General features: G+C 45.1%; 1 protein-coding gene across 6 annotated transcripts in view; it reads right to left on the bottom strand.

Moving 5' to 3' along the window:
- The window catches only part of SEMA5B (semaphorin 5B), a 335078-nt gene that overhangs the window by 150769 nt on the left and 166584 nt on the right, over positions 1-17725 (bottom strand). For all 6 annotated transcript variants that reach the window (XM_054043657.1, XM_054043659.1, XM_054043655.1 and 3 more), the window contains one exon: positions 6252-6457. In XM_054043657.1, coding sequence (XP_053899632.1) covers positions 6252-6405 — 154 coding nt within the window. In that variant the 5' untranslated portion in view covers positions 6406-6457. The remainder of the gene's footprint in view (positions 1-6251; positions 6458-17725) is intronic.

Genomic DNA, 17725 nt, shown 5'->3' with positions numbered 1-17725 from the left:
GATGTGTTGTACCAAATTCAGAACAACTATCTCCCCTGATCAGATCCTACAAAGTCAGTAGAGACTCAAATCCTGTTAAAACATAAGCTTTAGTCAAATACAACTTACTAGGCTCCACACAGGTATAACTGGGTAAAGTCTATGGCCTCTTTTATACAGGCAGTCAGGCTAGAGTATCTAATAGTCTATTCTAGCTTTTGAATATATAAATCTATGAATGAACATCAGCCAGAAAAATCCTTTATGATTGCGTTTAAAATCTGCAGATTGCCAAGGCCTTGATGATTTCCTTTTTATTAGCACTGGGCAATTCTTAGAAGGTTTTAAGTAGAGGCGCTCAAGCTGCAAAATTCAGACCCAGATTTCAGACACAGGGACCATTTGGTTCTAGGGCACGTTAATGGCGAGAGCGAGAGAGAAAGGGCCATTTGTGAAATGTAGTCCATGATCATCCTCCAGTATTAACTTTCACTTCCTGTTTGAAAAAAACATCCAGAAAAGTTTGATCGTGTATTCAAAGCATTTCCACATGTATCCAGTCTGCATGCCAAATGGCAAATCTCCTGGGAACCGGCGTCCTTCGAAACACTTCCAGTATTTCACAGCCTCATCTCTGTCTGGTGCATTAGTGTGACCCACTGGTAAATGTGAGTTATAGGCCCCTCTCGGTACTGAGGATACGCGCTTGTTACTGCCTAGAGAGCATTAGCGCGAGGTATCGGCTTATGCGTTGAGTTCTGGAAGTCCCCAGCTTGGTCTCCTGTGTGTCAGTCAAAATGGTGCCAGCGTATCAGCATGTCTGCTGCATATACACATGGAAATCCAAAATGGGAAAGCTAATCAAGCTCTCTCTAACCTCAGAAAGGTTATCCCAACCAGATGGCTTAACCATGGTTGAGGAGATGGTTTGCCAGTGGCATCTATCGTCGCAACCCTCTGAGCAGACCAAAAAAAAAAAAAAAGTGTGTTAGGGTTTCCAAGTAAGGGCTTGATCCTGTAAAGTGATGAGCACTCTGGCTCTGCTCCAGCAAAACACTTAAGCATGTGCTTAGCTTCAAAACACATGAGTCATCCCATTGGCTTCAAGATAAGCATGTGCTTAAGTGTTTTGGTGGATCAGGGCCACAGTGCTCATCACCTTCCAGGATCAATCCACTGATAGTTAAAGGATAGTATCAATTAAACAGTTCTCATACAGGGATACATTTAATTCAGACACGATGAGATCTTTGGATGGAAGGTGTTAGAGATAACAATCATGTTATTGTTATTTACAACAGAAGATGTGTACAGAGGCTAACTAAATCAGTTTTGCAATACTATTGGCTCATAAACTGAATCTGTTAAGGAGCAACATTACGCAAACCTTAAAATCCAGAATGAGCTCTCTGGAAAGCAGATGCTTGTTGGTATTGAACCATCACAGAAAAGTTGTTTTTTTCCCCGCTTCTCTTTCTTTTGCTGGGGTTGCTGCCTGGAATTTGTAAAGCAGCACTGCTTATTAACAGCATAATTTTGTGTCCTGGATCCGACTATTCTGAATGATATATTCAAGACTCAAAGCAACGTTGCATGTAGCTGTTATCAGAAATTAAGCTAGTGGCACCTAAAAACATCCAGATGCTTTTCAAAACTGTACGTGAACTCGTTCCATCTATGATACCTTTTTGACCTACTCGCAGTCAATTTCCTCTGCTCCACAACATTTCCTAACGTGCTTCTCCTCTGCATCCCACCTCCCATGCCTCTTCGCGGTTGGGGGTCGCTCTTTCACTTGTGTTATCCCATCTCTTTAGAACTCCCTTCTTCTCCCCTCTGTGAGAGGCTCTGAATCACCCCCCTCCTTTAAATCTTACCGTAAAATCTTCCTTTTCTCTGCAGCTTGTGAGTGACTCTCTCTGTTTAAAGCATTTTATGAATGAAGGGAACTTTTCCCAGACCCTTTTTATCCCAGAGGCCTTTCGGCACAGCACACTGAATCCTTTCTATCAGTTCTCATCGTGTTTATTTGCAAGGCTCATAGGACACCACTGATGAGTAAGCACCAATGAAAAAATATTATTGTATTAAAAAAATACATTGTACTGTATAGTTGAAAGCTATTGTGTGAGATTTTCAGATGGTTGCCTGAGAGCAAAATTACTTTCCTAACCCTTGTTCAATTATTTATGACTTTATTGCTAGTACTTTCAAAAACAAATTCTAAACCAACCCTGAGGAAGAAAATATCAGATTCATTTGCTATAGTTCCATTTTCAAGATAAATAAAATACTATGAGGTTTTCTAATAGAAACGAAATCCACAGCCAAATGCCTTTGAGGTCAAATATTCTGCACCACGGCAGTCTTAGGCACATGCTGCTGTTGCTCACCCATCAGTGTTACATTAGCAGCTCAAGTTTCAACTCCCTTAATGGAGATACCAGAGTGGCAATGGATTTTTCCCATAGTACCTTTGGTTTCCCCAGGATAATTGGCTAGCCATACCTCCCAGACTTCATCCCAAAACCCTCCACCTTTTTAAACAAAATATTTGGTTAGGAATGGCAAAAATCAAGCATACTCAACATGAATGCAAATCTTTAGCAAAATTTCCTATGGGCTTTTCATACCTGGGTGGTGGAGTTCATGGATGATAGTGGCTCTCCCCCCCCCATCAGTACACACTAAAGGGAATAATGTATTAGTGACCAATTCAACTGTAGTGGGGGTGTTTGGCAGAATATTGTGCAAATCCAAGAGAAATAAATCATATCCCATTATCTTTTAGCCAGACAGAGTTAAAACAGCCTTTTGTTTCAGTACAATAAGCACACATTTAATAGCTCCCTGTAGACCTCAATGTTTGCAAGTTGGCTGGTTTTAAAAAATAAGTTGTTTAAAAATAAAAATAAGAACAATGCATTTATATGCAGCAAGCTACGTTCATGCTACCCAAATCATATTCATCTGGTAGCAGGTTACAATTACACATCAGCCCAAAGTAAAATCCCAGATTAGAACACTCCCAAATCAATTAAAACACCAGGCCACAGAAAATGCACCCGACATAATTCAGGAGAGATCAGGTACCTGCCAATAGGCCAAATTTTGCATGCATGGAAACTTTCACCAACAGTTATGATAGGATATGGAAAGCTGTCATATATAACGCCCTATGTGGTTAGGGATTTAACAGTCTTGGTTACCTAGCTCAATCCACCTCTTCCCTATGCATCAGCATGATGGCTCAGCTCAGCGGAGGAAGCTTTGCTGACAGTCCCCCCAAGGGTTGGTGCTAGCCCACTGGGGGCCCTAAGCAGGAACATTTCCCCCCCCACACACACACACACAAATAATTAATAGGGGGTCCCCTTGAGCTGCTCCGACCCTAAGCAATTTCTTAGTCTACTTAAGCCTAGCACCAGCTCTGGTCCCTGCGTTGTGCATGCTTGAGGAGTGGAGGTAGAGGAGGAGAGCTGCATGACCAATATTGAAACAAGGGACTCCCACAAATAGGTCCATCTTAGTCTATAACCACCACCACCCCCATGTCCCAGGATGACACACTGGCTGATAGGAGAGAACTAAGGACCCTAGTAATTTGTTTACTCATTTAAACAACATTCTTTCCTAACCATAATCAATAAAGAAGGCAGCATGATTTACAAACAAAACCAGAGAGAAGAAAGAATTAGTATAGAAATCTCACATGAAAACCTGTTCTCAAGTGACTTCTGGATAAGTCTGGCAGATCCAGGAGGTTCAGAATGGACAAACACATAACATATCTAAGCTTACATAACATGGCAGTGGCTCTGACTTTGTTCCTGTGGAATGGATAAATAAACCTCGGTAGGACACACGTTGCCGCAAAAGGCTTACAATACAAGTAGACAAGACAGAGAGTGGTATCCTCCCCTTGACCCAACTTGTCAATAACCAAGCCAAGACTAGAACCCCGAGTCCCGACTTCCAGTCCAGTGCCCTACCCACTAGACCATCGGCTAAGGAGATGCATGGGGTCTTGGGAAAAGGAATCCTCCACCAGGCTGCAGAGCATCAGCCCAACTGCTCCATAGGCTACAATACCAGCAGCTGCCCTTGCATTCCCACTACACAGTAGGTTATGGCCCGTGGAACAAGATATTTGGGGACCTATTGGCCACAACTCTCCTGCTCCATGCTGCCACGGAGAGAGCCTTCACACAGCAACACTCTGCAGCACATAAGATGTGGATTTCCCAATCTGTTCCCCTTGCACAGCACAACGGCAGTGGTTCCAATGCGTTCAGCACTTTCCATGCCCACTGGTGTTGGGACAAGGACAGGATACATCCTTAAGGTAAATCAAACAAAGAGCTGTGACGTGCTTTTTGGATGCATAACACTCTCTTCCATAGACTTTTGAGTGCTGCTTGTAGCTAAGGAACAGAGGTGCCTTTAAATTTCATTCTGCATATTTTCCTACAGAACATTTTCAGCAGGGCTGCATAACAGAGCACCCAAGACTACAATGTATCTTGAACAATCACCAGGAAACAGGTGCAGCAAACAAACTATAATCATGAATCTAACCAAAGTTTAGAGGACCCATGTGAGGACATTTGCCTTAGATGGCTGTAATTTTCATCTCTATTTCTTTCCTATAATTGCCGGGCTCTAATTAATCCATACCAGAAAAGAGCAGCAAAAGGGGAAAGGAATGCTCTGGGTTTTTTTGTGTTCCTGCTATGCCTGATTAACACAAAGCAGTTTGGCAAACGAAGACACCCATCTTGAACATCAACATCTCCAACTGGCTTCTCAGGATCAGAAGCTAGGGTTGAAACATGCTTCTAAACTTCACATGGGCTCCGGAAGCTAAGACATCTTAAAGATGGATCCTATAAACTGGTTCTTTGTGAACCAAAAAAACCCAACCAAAAAAAAAAAATATATATATATATATATAAATAATATATATAAATATATATATAAATAATATTAAGAGACCCAACTTCTGTCTCTCTCTGTACTTGTAATATGCTCATTACTGTAATATCTGTTTAAATAGCCAACTAAGTTCCAACACATTTTTTAACCTCAGGGATGTCTTTCACCCTTCCCCAATAAAGCAGAAGGTCAGCATTATTAAGCAATTAAATATCAAGGTTTATTTATCCCTTCCACAGGAACAAGGTTAGAGCCAGTGCTCTATTATGTACTATAGGCTTAAAGATTTGCTAATTTACTTTAATCCACTTAAACCTTTAAAGCATGGATAATGGAAAACAGACAAGAAAACTGTTTCCAAATGTAAAGACAATAGCTTCCTTCCCTCCAAAGAAGCATAAAGCCTTAGACAAGAGCCCTAAAAGGTCATCAACTTCTCCTTTCTCCCTAGACACCCCATCTCAAAGGTCACAGAAGCCTCATTCAGATGCCCTCAGCAAAGAACCTAACCACAGATGTACTGCAATCCCCCAAAGGGCAGCCAAAATCAATACTTCAACATTTAGGAGGAAGCTAGAGCTGCCAAGGAGGCTCAATGCACTATGGTAATAGTGTATGGAACTTCTTACACTGGACTATATAGGTGCTCAGATCTGAGGGTGATGAGGGTCATGGAACTAGATGGATGAATAGATAGAAGTGCTGACAGAATCCATGGGGTACCACTACTACACATAACGACATGGACCATTTATCTGGGATAAGGACACAGTTCTTCAGGGGATTCTTATGCTGCAAGACACCAGTAAGAGGCCTATGATGTTTTTATGTATGGCACTGTAGGCCCCTGCAGTTAAAAAGGCTGCTCTTTTGCCTCTAAGATCTTATTAAGGCCGGAGTCCGGAGGGAGGTCAGAAAAAAAATCACTGGCAATGACTACAAACGTATGCAGAAAAAAGCAACAATGGAAGCAACTAGTGATGATTTTATTATTATTACTGTATACACAATAATCTTGCTCTAAATGTCCACAATAATAAACGTGCCTTTCATTCAAAGATCTACAAATGCTTTACAAGTATGAAATAAGCCTCATATTAGCCCTGTGAGGTTTAGAAGCAGCACTGAACCCACTTACGGATGAGGAAACTGAGGCAAAATTCAGTGAGTTGCCCAAGATCACAGAGTCAGTGGTAGAATGGTGATGAGAAACCCTGAGGTCTTATCTCCCAGCTCTCTGCTCTGACCTCGCTGCTTCCCAGGACGTGGACTCCAGAGCGGATTATCCTATTGTACCTTGCAATCAAGCTAAGGCATAAGGGAAGAGAATCTCTTACCTTCGAAAGCAATGGTGGGGTGTTCTCTTCTGATGCATTGCTGTTGCTCAGTTTCAGGATATTCGGGTGCATTCTGTGATGCTGAGAGATGAAAAGTGAGAAGGAAAAGGCTTGCCAATGACAGAGAAATGCCCTTTAATCTTGATACAACCATGATTGGAGGCCTGCTGCAGATCTAGCTTCCAAGGTAGGCCCTGAGAGGATACCTGCAATGCAAAGAATTTCATTTTAGAAAACATACATCCCTATCTAAAGTCTGCAACAACTCTCTGGGGGTGGTTTTCCTCTTTTATTACAAACCCACGTGTGTTAACTAGATGTGATAATATTCAGCAAACAATACATTGAAAAATTAAGTACCTTTATGCAACTCTTAGCATGCAATATCAACAGAATGTGTAACGATACTGAAAAGTGCAAATACTCCAAATACATGTAAATGGCTCAGTATTAAGTAATTCAAATAATGCAAATGCAAAAATAAACTGCTTAGAGGCAGTAGGAAAGAGGCACCAGGTAGCAACATTACAAATTAAAGCCATATGGTATGTTTTATTCTTGTCCCTATGGGTTCTGAATATTGCCATAAAGATGATCAGTAACTCTTCACACCCTCTAATATCTGCATCTTCAACAACTACTATATATTATATCAAACATTATGTTAAAAGAACATTAAGATTGAAAAATCAAACACGCAGAAGTTAGGAAATGCCAAAATTAAGATTGCCCTAGCCCCTCAACTGCCTGCACCGATTAATTCCCTCATCCCACCACACCCCCTCCTATCTCTCATCTCCTCCGCATTCCAGCGTGGCTACTTCCTCCTTCTCTGCCTCATTGTCTGGCTTCCAGCAGGGTGTTTTACTGAGAACACAGGAGACAGTCTCCCTGCGGCAGACTGGAGCATGCTCAGTGCAGACAGAATCTTTAGAGAATTTAGCTGCCAAATTAACAAGTTTCTATTGAGCAGGTGCAAACTGAGATTTTTTTCCCAAAGGCTTATAACTTGGCCCGATGTGGGCGGTTTTTCATGGGAAGAGCAGAAGATATGTCCCTGACACCAGGGCAACCCCCTCCCCCTGCCACATTTCAAGCACCTGCTCCAAAGCAGGGGGTAGCTACGGCTTTGCAGTGAAATGGTTGCAATATTTTTTTAAAATACATGCAAAACAATGTATTTTCCCCTAATTTTGTTCTCAGAAACAACTGAACCATTTTAACTGAAACTTTCCAAAAAAATTTAAGCTGATTCAGACATCCACCATAGAAAATTTCAGCTCTAACAGTTACTTATATGGTAAGCAAGTTGGGGAAGGGGCAGTCTTCTTGTTCTGTGTTTGTACAGCACCTAGCACAATAGGATCTTGATCCATGATGGGGACTCCTATGGTAATACAAACAACAGATAATAAGAACAATAAAGTTTGACAAAGTTATAAGCAATTGTAATGGTCCTCACTTGGGGTCTAGTTGGGAAGTGTGGCCTAGTGGTTACAGCCATAATCCCTGACTGCCGGGGGGATTGTGAGGAGGGGAGCCCGGGCTCCAACCCAGGACCCTTTGGGCTACCAGTAGTCTAGCAACCAAGTAAGGTTGCCAACTTTCTAATCGCACAAAACCGAACACCCCTGCCCCGAAGCCCCATCCCTGCCCCAAGGCCCCACCCCCACTCACTCCATCCCCCTCCCTGTCGCTCGCTCTCCCTGACCCTCACTCACTTTCACCGGGCTGGGGCAGGGAGTTGCAGTGCAGGAGGGGTGTGAGGGCTCTGGCTGGGGGTATGGGTTCTGGGATGAGGCTGGGGAGGAGGGGTTTGAGGTGCAGGAGGGGGCTCCAGGCTGGGGGATTCAGAGTGCGGGAGGGGGTGTGGACTCCAGCTGGGGGTACAGACTCTGGGGTGGGGCTGGGGATGAGAGGTTTGGGATGCAGGAGGGGGCTGGGGCAGGAGATGTTGGGTGTGTGTGCAGGCTCTGGGAGGGAGTTTGGATAGGAGGGGACGCCGTGTTGGGGTGAGGGAGAGGGTTCAGGGTGCAGGTCCTGGCGGCGCTTACCACAGCTCCCAGGAAGCAGCAGCCAGGTCCCTGCAGCCCCTAGGCGCATGGGCAGCCAGTGAGGCTCCATGCACTGCCCTCGCATCTGCAGGCACTGCCCCCGTAGCTCCCATTGATCACACTTCCCGGCGAATGGGAGCTGCTTAGCCAGCATTCAGGGCACGGGTAATGTGCAGAGCCTCCCTGACCACCTATGAGCCTAGGGGCCGCATGGACCCGGAGGCCACTTCCAGGAGACATGCGGAGCTAGGGCAAGCAGGGAGCCTGCCTTAGCCCCAGACCCCCACTGCGCCACCAACTGGACTTTTAACAGCCCAGTCAGCAGTGCCGACCAGACCCGCCAGGGTCACATTTCGACCGGGCATTCTGGTCGAAAACCAGACACCTCGCAACCCTACAACCAAGGCTGCTTAAGGCTGTCCTCCCTGGGCCTCTTCGTGTCATCCCTCGTCCCCCCTCCTATCAGGCCTCAGTCCAAGGCCTTCCCCTGGTGGGGAAATCCAAACCAAAAAGAAGTAAGAGGGAGTTACCAATGTCCAAGGTCACAGAATACTTCCCTCTCTGGTTGTATCTGGTGTGGGTCCCCCCTTCCCTCAAGGAGACGCCGTTTGGGCAGCCGTATCAGAGCCTTTAGGATTCCCTCTGCTCTGCTACAGCTATGGACTACAGGTCTGCTCACCTCCAACTCTGACACCCAAATAAACTACTTGTTCCCTCCCTTTTAATTCCTCCAGCAGATGGAGTATTTACTGCAGTTGTGGTGGGGAGGGGCTGGCTGAACCCAAAATAATCCCTTAACCCCTTGTTGCTCAGTGTGGGGTTTGTACACCCCTTCACAGCAATTGAAAATGGGATCCTAGAACAGGAAGCGTCAGGCAACTTTAACTAAGGGCAACACTAGCAGTTCCTCGTACCGTTATAGGCTATGTCCAATTTAAATCCTTACTTGGTCTAACACAACCCAGTGAAGTCAATGGGAATTTTGCCTGAATAATAAGTGATGAAAGACCTCAGAATTTGGCCCTTGGTGTTCACTCCTATTGCATCAGTGAGTTGTGTCTGAAAAAAAGATTCGGGATTTGGCTCGGTGGCAGTTTTGTCTGACACAGTGAAGTCAATGGAAAGCCTCAAATTGGTTGCAATGGGTTTCAATCAAAGCCCTCAATGCTGCAAAGTTACCACAGGAAGGTATTCAGGGTTTGGCCCAAAGGATTTTTCAAATCTTTTGCCTCCTTTTGAGTGGTTATGAGCACCATCAATCCCAAATTATGTCACTGATTGTTCTGACAGACATAGCAATTTCCTGTAATAGCCTTGGAAGACACTAGTGCATTAAGTTTATGTATTATTGAGGGCTGGGATTGTATGCAACCTCTCAGAGGGGAGATGTGACATACAGTGCAATCCCATGCAGCACCTTTGTGGTCCATTGTTTTAAATGAATGGTTTATGTATCACTGTGTTCTATTCCATGGGGGAGGGCTACTTTAGCTCCTCCAGGAACTAAAACCAGTGGGTGGTGATTAAGGCAAATCAGTCAGGTTATAACCCCCTCAGAGACAGGGCCGGCTCCAGGCACCAGCTTCTCAAGCAGGTGCTTGGGGCGGCCGCTTGGGAGAGGGGCGGCAGGTCTAGGTATTCGGCGGCAATTCGGCGGACGGTCCCTCACTCCGGCTCGGAGTGAAGGACCTCCCGCCGAATTGCCGCCGCAGATTTTTTGGTTTTGGCTGCTTGGGGCGGCCAAAACCCTGGAGCCGGCCCTGCCCAGAGAGGTACCATCTCCTGCGGAGGCTCACATATACTACTTCAAACTACATTCTCCAGAGACCAACAGACAAAGAAAGGCCTTTTGGATAAATAGCCTGAGTTTAAAGCAGATGCAAAGGGATCTCACAAAACTGGGTGAGTAGGCAACAAAATGGCAAATGAAATTCAATATTGATAAATTCAAAGTAATATTTAAACATAATCCCAAATATACATACAAAATGATGGGGTCTAATTTAGCTGATATCATTCAAGAAAGAGATCTCGGCGTCACAGTGGATAGTTCTCTGAAAACATGCACTCAATGTGCAGCAGCACTCAAAAAAGCTAACAGAATGTTAGGGACCATTAGAAAGAGATGGATGATAAAACAGAAAATATCATAATGCCACTATATAAAACAATGTTACACCCACACCTTGAATACTGCATGCAATTCTGGTCGCCCCATCTCAAAATAGATAAATTAGAAATGGAAAAGTTACAGAGAAGGGCAACAAAAATGATTACGGGTATGGAACAGCTTCCACATGAGGAGAGATTAAAAAAACTAGGCTATTTAGTTTAAAAAACTGGCAACTAAGGGGGATATGATAGACATCTATAAAATCATGAATGGTGTGGAGAAAGTGTAATAAGGAAGTGTTATTTACCCTTTCACATAACACAAGAACCAGGGGTCACCCAATCAAATTAACAGGCAGCAGGTTTAAAACAAACAAACGAAGTATTTCTTCACACAACGCATGGTCAACCTGTGGAACTTGTTGCAAGGGGATGATGTGAAGGCCAAAAGTTTTACTGGATTCAAAAAGAATTAGGTAAGTTCATAGAGGATAGGTCCACCAATAGCTATTAGCCAAGATGGTCAGGGATGCAACCCCATGCTCTGGATGTCCCCAAGCCTTTGACTGCTAGATGCTGGCCCTGGACTTCAGGGGATGGATCTCTCAAGAATTGCACTGTTCTGTTCATTCCCTCTGGAGCATCTGGCATTGGCCACTGTCGGAAGGCAGGATACTGGGCTAGATGGATCATTGGTCTGACCCAGTATGGCCATTCCTATGTTCTTCTGTTGATTCAGGGCCTTCTTTCTGATCCAGCAAGTGCGTGGGGAGCTCTAATCCTTCCGGAAGGATTGGAAGGACTTGTCCTATTAGGGCCCAAATGACTGACAGGTGACCTTTGGTAAGATTTTTAGCATGTGTATAAGTTCTTTAATGTTTTCAATAGGTTTTCGCTATAATGCTTTCACTTTAAGAACAAACGTACTTACTTAGAAAGAGTTGTGTAGTCACTGACACCTATGGGCAATTACTCTGTTCATAGCCTCTGGAGAGGAAGCAAAGTGCAGACTCTAGCTTGTTTAGGCAGTCTGGTTTGCTGGGAATATCACAGTGTAAGGGAACTCTGCAGCCTGGAAAAACACTGGTCAAGAGGGAGTGAGGAGCAGGTCTCTGCCCAAGAGAGGTGATGGCTGGGAGCCAGAAACCTTTACGTGGATATCCTCAATGGAGCACAGCGGGGGGAATATAGGTGCAGTTGCCCTGAACTGTGACAAGTGTTACTGGCATTTAGCTATTCTCAGGCCCCAGATTAGAACAGATTTCATAGAGGGCTTTTATAAAATCCCACTGTGATTCTCCCCAGGAGGCGCTATGTCTCAGCTCACAAATACTGCAGAAGGATATATTTTTTCTTTTAAAAACACAAGCAAGTTAAAATAACAAGTGGCACTGGCAGAAATGAGAGATGGAAAATAATTCAACGTTAAGGTTAGCATAGTCTATAGCTCATGCCATTAAAGTCAAGGCTATTGCAGGGATCACACACAAACACACACACACACACACACAAAGGGTACTGGGGAGAGGTTACATGCAAGCCTTGCGACGATGGGAGGTATCAAAAGAGGATACTGGGGGGGGGGGGAAGGAGGGCAGCGGCTTCAGCAGTGTTAGTGAGCATGCTCAGTCCGTGTGAGCATGCTCAGTACAAGCCAAGCAGGAAATCAGGAGGGGGGGGACCCAGCCTACGGCCCACCCCCCCATCGCATCCCCTCTTGTATCACAAACTTTATCATTACAGAAGCAAGCAAGGGACTGAATACAGCAAATATTCCCAACATCTAGGAAGATGTGCTTTTTATCACTCTCTCCACACTGGGTTCCAGAGAAGGTAGCATGCAGCCTTCCTCCACTACAAGGTGCTTGTTATGGCGGAGGCTGTCAAAGATGGGAAAGGACGTGGGACGGGGTGGGCAAACTACAGCCCTGGGGCAGCATCCAGCCCTCCAGATGTTTTAATTCAGCCCTTGAGCTCCCGCTGGGGAGAGGGATCGGGGCTTGCTCCATTCCACACAGCTCCCGGAAACAGTGGCATGTCTTCCCTCCGGCTCCTATGCGTAGGGGCAGCCAGGAGGCTCCACATGCTGCCCCTGCCCCAAGCACTGCCCCCGCAGCTCACATTGGCTGGGAACCATGGCCAATGGGAGCTGCAGGGGCGATGCCTGCGGACAGAGAGCGCACAGAGCCACCTGGCCATGCCTCTGCGTAGGAGCCGGAGCGGGGACATGCCGCTGCTTCTGGGAACTGCTTGAGGTAAGCGCCGCCTGGAGTCTGCACCCCTGACACCTTCCCTTGCCCCAACCCCCTGCCCCAGCCCTGATCCCACTCCCGCCCTCCGAATCCCTCGTTTCCAGCCCGGAGTACCCTCCCGCATCCCGAACGCCACATTTCTGGCCCCACTCTAGAGCCTGCACCCTCAGCCGGAGCCCTCACCCCCTCCCACACCCCTACCCCCAATTTTATGAGCATTCATGGCCCACCATACAATTTCCATACCCAGATGTGGCCCTCAGGCCAAAACGTTTGCCCACCCCTGATCTGGGAGGACCTCACCCAAAAAAGGTGACCTTGATTGACACTGCTGAGTTGCAACAATAACCAGATATAAAGTGCTCACCCTTGACCCAAAGACATATGCTAGGCCTCCTGCACATTCCTCTGATGCACTCCTCATTCACTGTAAAGTCTAGAATCAAGGGATAGAAAAGCCTAAGTTGCATACTCGCTAGGATCATGGAACCATAAAAACTGCAGAGAGAAAAGACTCACAATGTCATGCAGTCCATTCTCCTGCCAACGCAGTGTTTCCCTGTTGTCTAGTTACTAGCATTTTGTCCAGGCTAGTTGTAAAATGTGCCAAGTGACTGGATTTCTGCCACTTTCCCTGGGAGACTATGCCACAGCCCAGTAGATATCCGTGTTCCCTAGAAAGTTTTCCCTGATAGTGTAAATTTCTACTCTCTCTTTAAAGGTTGACCAGTGTAGTTAAATTTAAAATTGTATTCAAAATCATTATTTTCAAAATGATACCAAGTAGAACCAAGGTGAAAAAGAAACCATAAAAAAAATCTAAAGCTTAAATATCTGTGAATATCTTCCCACAACTCTGAAAAACTGAACAAAAATCAATGCCATGAACCCCTTGAACCGAGACCCACTGTAGTCCATGGGAAATGCATGCTTGGATTAAAAAAAAAAAATAACCTCAAAACCCTTTTTATGGTTGGGTGGATACGTTTATGGTTTTATTGAAACAGGACATTGGAAGCTGGGAGCAACAGCAGACGGAGGTGTATTGGCACCAAAATATTCAAAATGAGCATTGGACCAATACACAAAATAAATATAAATGTTATTCAACATGACAGCTGAGCAATATAGTCATGACAGCCTAGCACAGCGAACTATGCACTGTAAAAAAATAAAATAAATAAAAAAACCAACCCAATGCCGACAAAAATGCAGTCCTTGATATATTCAGATGTCATTGCCTGCCCTGACCACAGACCCCAGCCAGCTGGAGTTCACTCTTTCAGACTGTTTCAAAAGGCTGCTTCTCACTATCAAGAAAAAAAAACAGAGCTTTTCTCTCTGCCACCAGCAGTTGGTACATTTACCCATTAGTGCTGTTTATGTTGTGAACAGTGGATCTGTCTTACAACAGAAAATGATACAGTGCAATTATATAACACAATGTGTCAAATCTTTCAATCACATTTACAGAACTAGACTCCCTTCTAGCATACTGAACTTTTTATTTTTTAATGCGAGATACATTTGACTACATAAACCATTGTTCAGATGTGTGTCTGGGAAGAGTCTCTCTCTCTTTGTTTTAATCAATGCATTGTATTTTTCTTTTCTTTTTTAAACCATTGACTTATTTCTACTTTTACTTCCAGTTAGACTCTGAAGTTCTTGATTCTGGCTGTGATTTGTTACTTCTAGCTGCATCAGTCTCTACAAGCTACTTATATGGCCCTAATTAGCATACCATCCTGAGGACCTAAGAGTCTCCAAGATATTTATCCTCACAACACAGGGAAGTATTACCACCTCCTTTTTACAGAAAGGCTAAGTGACTTGCCCAGGATCACACAGGAAGTCTGTAGCAGAGCATAAACTTGAACCTGGGTCTCCAGCTTGCACTCTAACCACTGGGCCATTGTTACTCTTTCTGAGTGTATAACTCACTAGGAGTTTGTCTCTTTTGAAGCACTCACGAGCTTTTGACAACATTGTTGTTTCTCATACAGGAGTAAACAATGCAAATCAGGAAATACAACAAGACACATTACTCTAATCTCTCTGTTATCTTGACATATGAGAATAGTTCAGACATGTCCACATAAATAAAAAGTTACTTAACCTACTAATTCACATTGCAGGCACATGGCATGGAAGCCTAAAGGGAGTTGGGAAGAAATAGTCTAAGGTATGAGCATCTGTAGGACTAGATAGCTCAAGGGATTGGTAATGGGCTTAGATCACCATTTGATTCCAGCTCATCTTGGTAGTGACCAAGGACATGATCCAAAGACCACTGAAGTCAACTGAAAGACTCCCATTGATTTCAATGGGCTTTGGATTAGATACCACAAGATGATACTCTCTAATGGCAGCTTGGTGACCCAGTCTGAAATGAGTCAGTGGGTCTCAGTCCACTTCTGCATGGGCCAGGTGTCCAAATCAGAGGAGCCACCAACTGGCATTAGTTGGCCCCCTTGTTGACAGAGAAGCTAACGAGTGAATGGTCTTGGAAACTGAACTGCTGTCACCCTTGAGGAGGTCCCTCCAGAACAGAATTCTATTATATAAAGTTCCCATAAAATATTTCTGATTCAACAGTACAAGCATGTGCAGCGGAGCACGACCTATTATATCGCTGGGCACCTGCCAAACCCAGTAGGCACAAATAAATACCTGCTCTGCAGACACAAACCTACTTTTGTACAGAGCTAACCTAACCACACATGGACTGATTTCCTACATGCTTCAAGATGCCCTCAAAAGAAAAAAGGACTTTTGAGCTTGCTTTATTGGCTACATGTAATATAAAAACGTGAACTATTTTGTTAGGGGTTTTGGTATGAATTCAGCATTTGTGAAAGGTGCCTTGGAGTCTGAAGTCTTCTGTTTATCCAAGGAACTAGTTTGGCGGTCAAAGCTTGCACACATTGCCCTGTCCGTATGCCTCAATCCTTCTCTCGGGGACCCCTAGAATCATAGAAGATATGGGTTGGAAGGGACCTCAGGAGGTCATCTAGTCCAACCCCCTGCTCAAAGCAGGACCAACCCCACCTAAATGAGAAAGATGGGAGGGGTGGGAAAGAGCAGCAGCTTGGAGAACGCAGGCAATGATCCCGCTACCTCTTACATGGTAAGGGAGCACTCTACCATTTTAGCTAACTCCCCATGCCCTCTATGACCCCTGCTAGGCTTGAGAAGGTATTTCCATCCCTGTCCCCAGTCAGTACTTGGCATCTCTGCTGAGATGGTCAAGAAGGTTGCCAGAAGTGATGGTGGTTTTTGTGCTGAGAGAGGCTTGTGAGCTAGGAACTGCACTGAGTATGAAATGAGTGTGACGGATTAGATCATAGAAACCCTCTTGGGAGCTGCCACCTGATGTGCCAAGACTACCTCTGCCCCTGCTTTCCCTGCCAGCTTGGGACCCCAGCACCCTGTCTTGCTAGCCAGACATGCCCGTCTGCTCCAACACAGACCCAGGGTCTGAATTACTTGCCCCAAAGCTGCAGGTTTACCTGAAAGCAGCTAACAGAAGTGTTCTTGTCTTTAACACTCAGATGCCCAACTCCCAATGGGATCTAAAAGCCAAATACATCCGTTTTACCCTGTATAAAGCTTATACAGGGTAAACTCATAAATTGTTCGCCCTCTATAACACTGATAGAGAGATATGCACGGCTGTTTGCTCCCCCAGGTATTAATACATACTCTGAGTTAATTAATAAGTAAAACGTGATTTTATTAAATACAGACAGTAGGATTTAAGTGGTTCCAAGTAGTAACAGACAGAACAAAGTAAGTTACCAAGCAAAATAAAATAAAACGTGCCAATCTAGGTCTAATCAAACTGAATACAGATAATCTCACCCTCAGAGATGCTTCAGTAAGTATTTTCCTCAGACTGGACACCTTCCAGGCCTGGGCACAATTCTTTCCCTTGGTACAGCTCTTGTTGCAGCTCAGGTGGTAGCTAGGGGATTCTTCATGATGGCTCCTCTCTTCCCTTTGTTCTGTTCCACCCCTTTATATATCTTTTGCACAAGGTGGGAATCCTTTGTCCCTCTCTGGGTTCCCACCCCCTCCTTCTCAATGGAAAGACACCAAGTTAAAGGTGGATTCCAGTTTAGGTGACATGATCACATGTCACTGCAAGACTTCATTGCCCACTTGCCAGCACACACGTATACAGGAAGACTTACAGGTAAAACATAGCCATCTTCAGACAATTATCGTGGTTAATGGGAGTCATCAAGATTCCAAACCACTATTAATGGCCCACACTTTGCATAATTACAATAGACCCTCAGAGTTATATTTCATATTTCTAGTTTCAGATACAAGAGTGGTACATTAATACAAATAGGATGATCACACTCAGTAGATTATAAGCTTTGTAATGATACCTTACAAGAGACCTTTTGCATGAAGCATATTCCAATTACATTATATTCACTCATTACCATATTTTTATAAAACCATATAGACTGCAACGTCACAATGAGTTTTCAAGGTCCCCATTTCACAGATGGAGAAATCAAGGCAGAGATTAAGGACCTGATTTTCAGAAGTGTCCATCACCCAGAACTCCAAGTGAAGTCAGTGGGTGCTCAGCACCTTGCTAATCAGGCCATACATTTCTTGATAGGGCTTCAGGCATAGGCGCCGAGTTTCTAACCTGCCAGGGTGTGCTCCCCCCCAGCTCCACCCCTTCCCTCCAATGCCCCACCCCTGCTCTGCCCCTGCCCCTGAGTGCGCTGCGCCCTCGCTCCCTCCCTCTCCCATGCCTCCTGATGCGGAGAAATGGGCAAGAGACACTGGGGGAGGGAGAGGCATTGATGGGGGGCTACCAGTGGGTGCTAAGCACCCACCATTTTCCCCCTGTGGGTGCTCCAGCCCCGGCGCCGGGACTTGGGCTAAAGTAGGCCGGCCTGTGGCATGGGACTTGGGGCGGCCCAGTGCTCAAAGGCCTGGGGGGCCGGCGAGGGAGGGGAGGCAGAAGATTTGAGGACGCACGCTTGGGCAGAAGGGGCGGGGCCCGGGGCTAGCCTCCCCGAACAGA

Source organism: Malaclemys terrapin, chromosome 11, assembly GCF_027887155.1.
Source record: "Malaclemys terrapin pileata isolate rMalTer1 chromosome 11, rMalTer1.hap1, whole genome shotgun sequence".
In the NCBI taxonomy this organism is placed as follows: domain Eukaryota; kingdom Metazoa; phylum Chordata; order Testudines; family Emydidae; genus Malaclemys; species Malaclemys terrapin.
The sequence above is the reverse complement of the archived record's forward strand: the minus strand, read 5'-3'. Positions and strand labels throughout refer to the sequence as shown.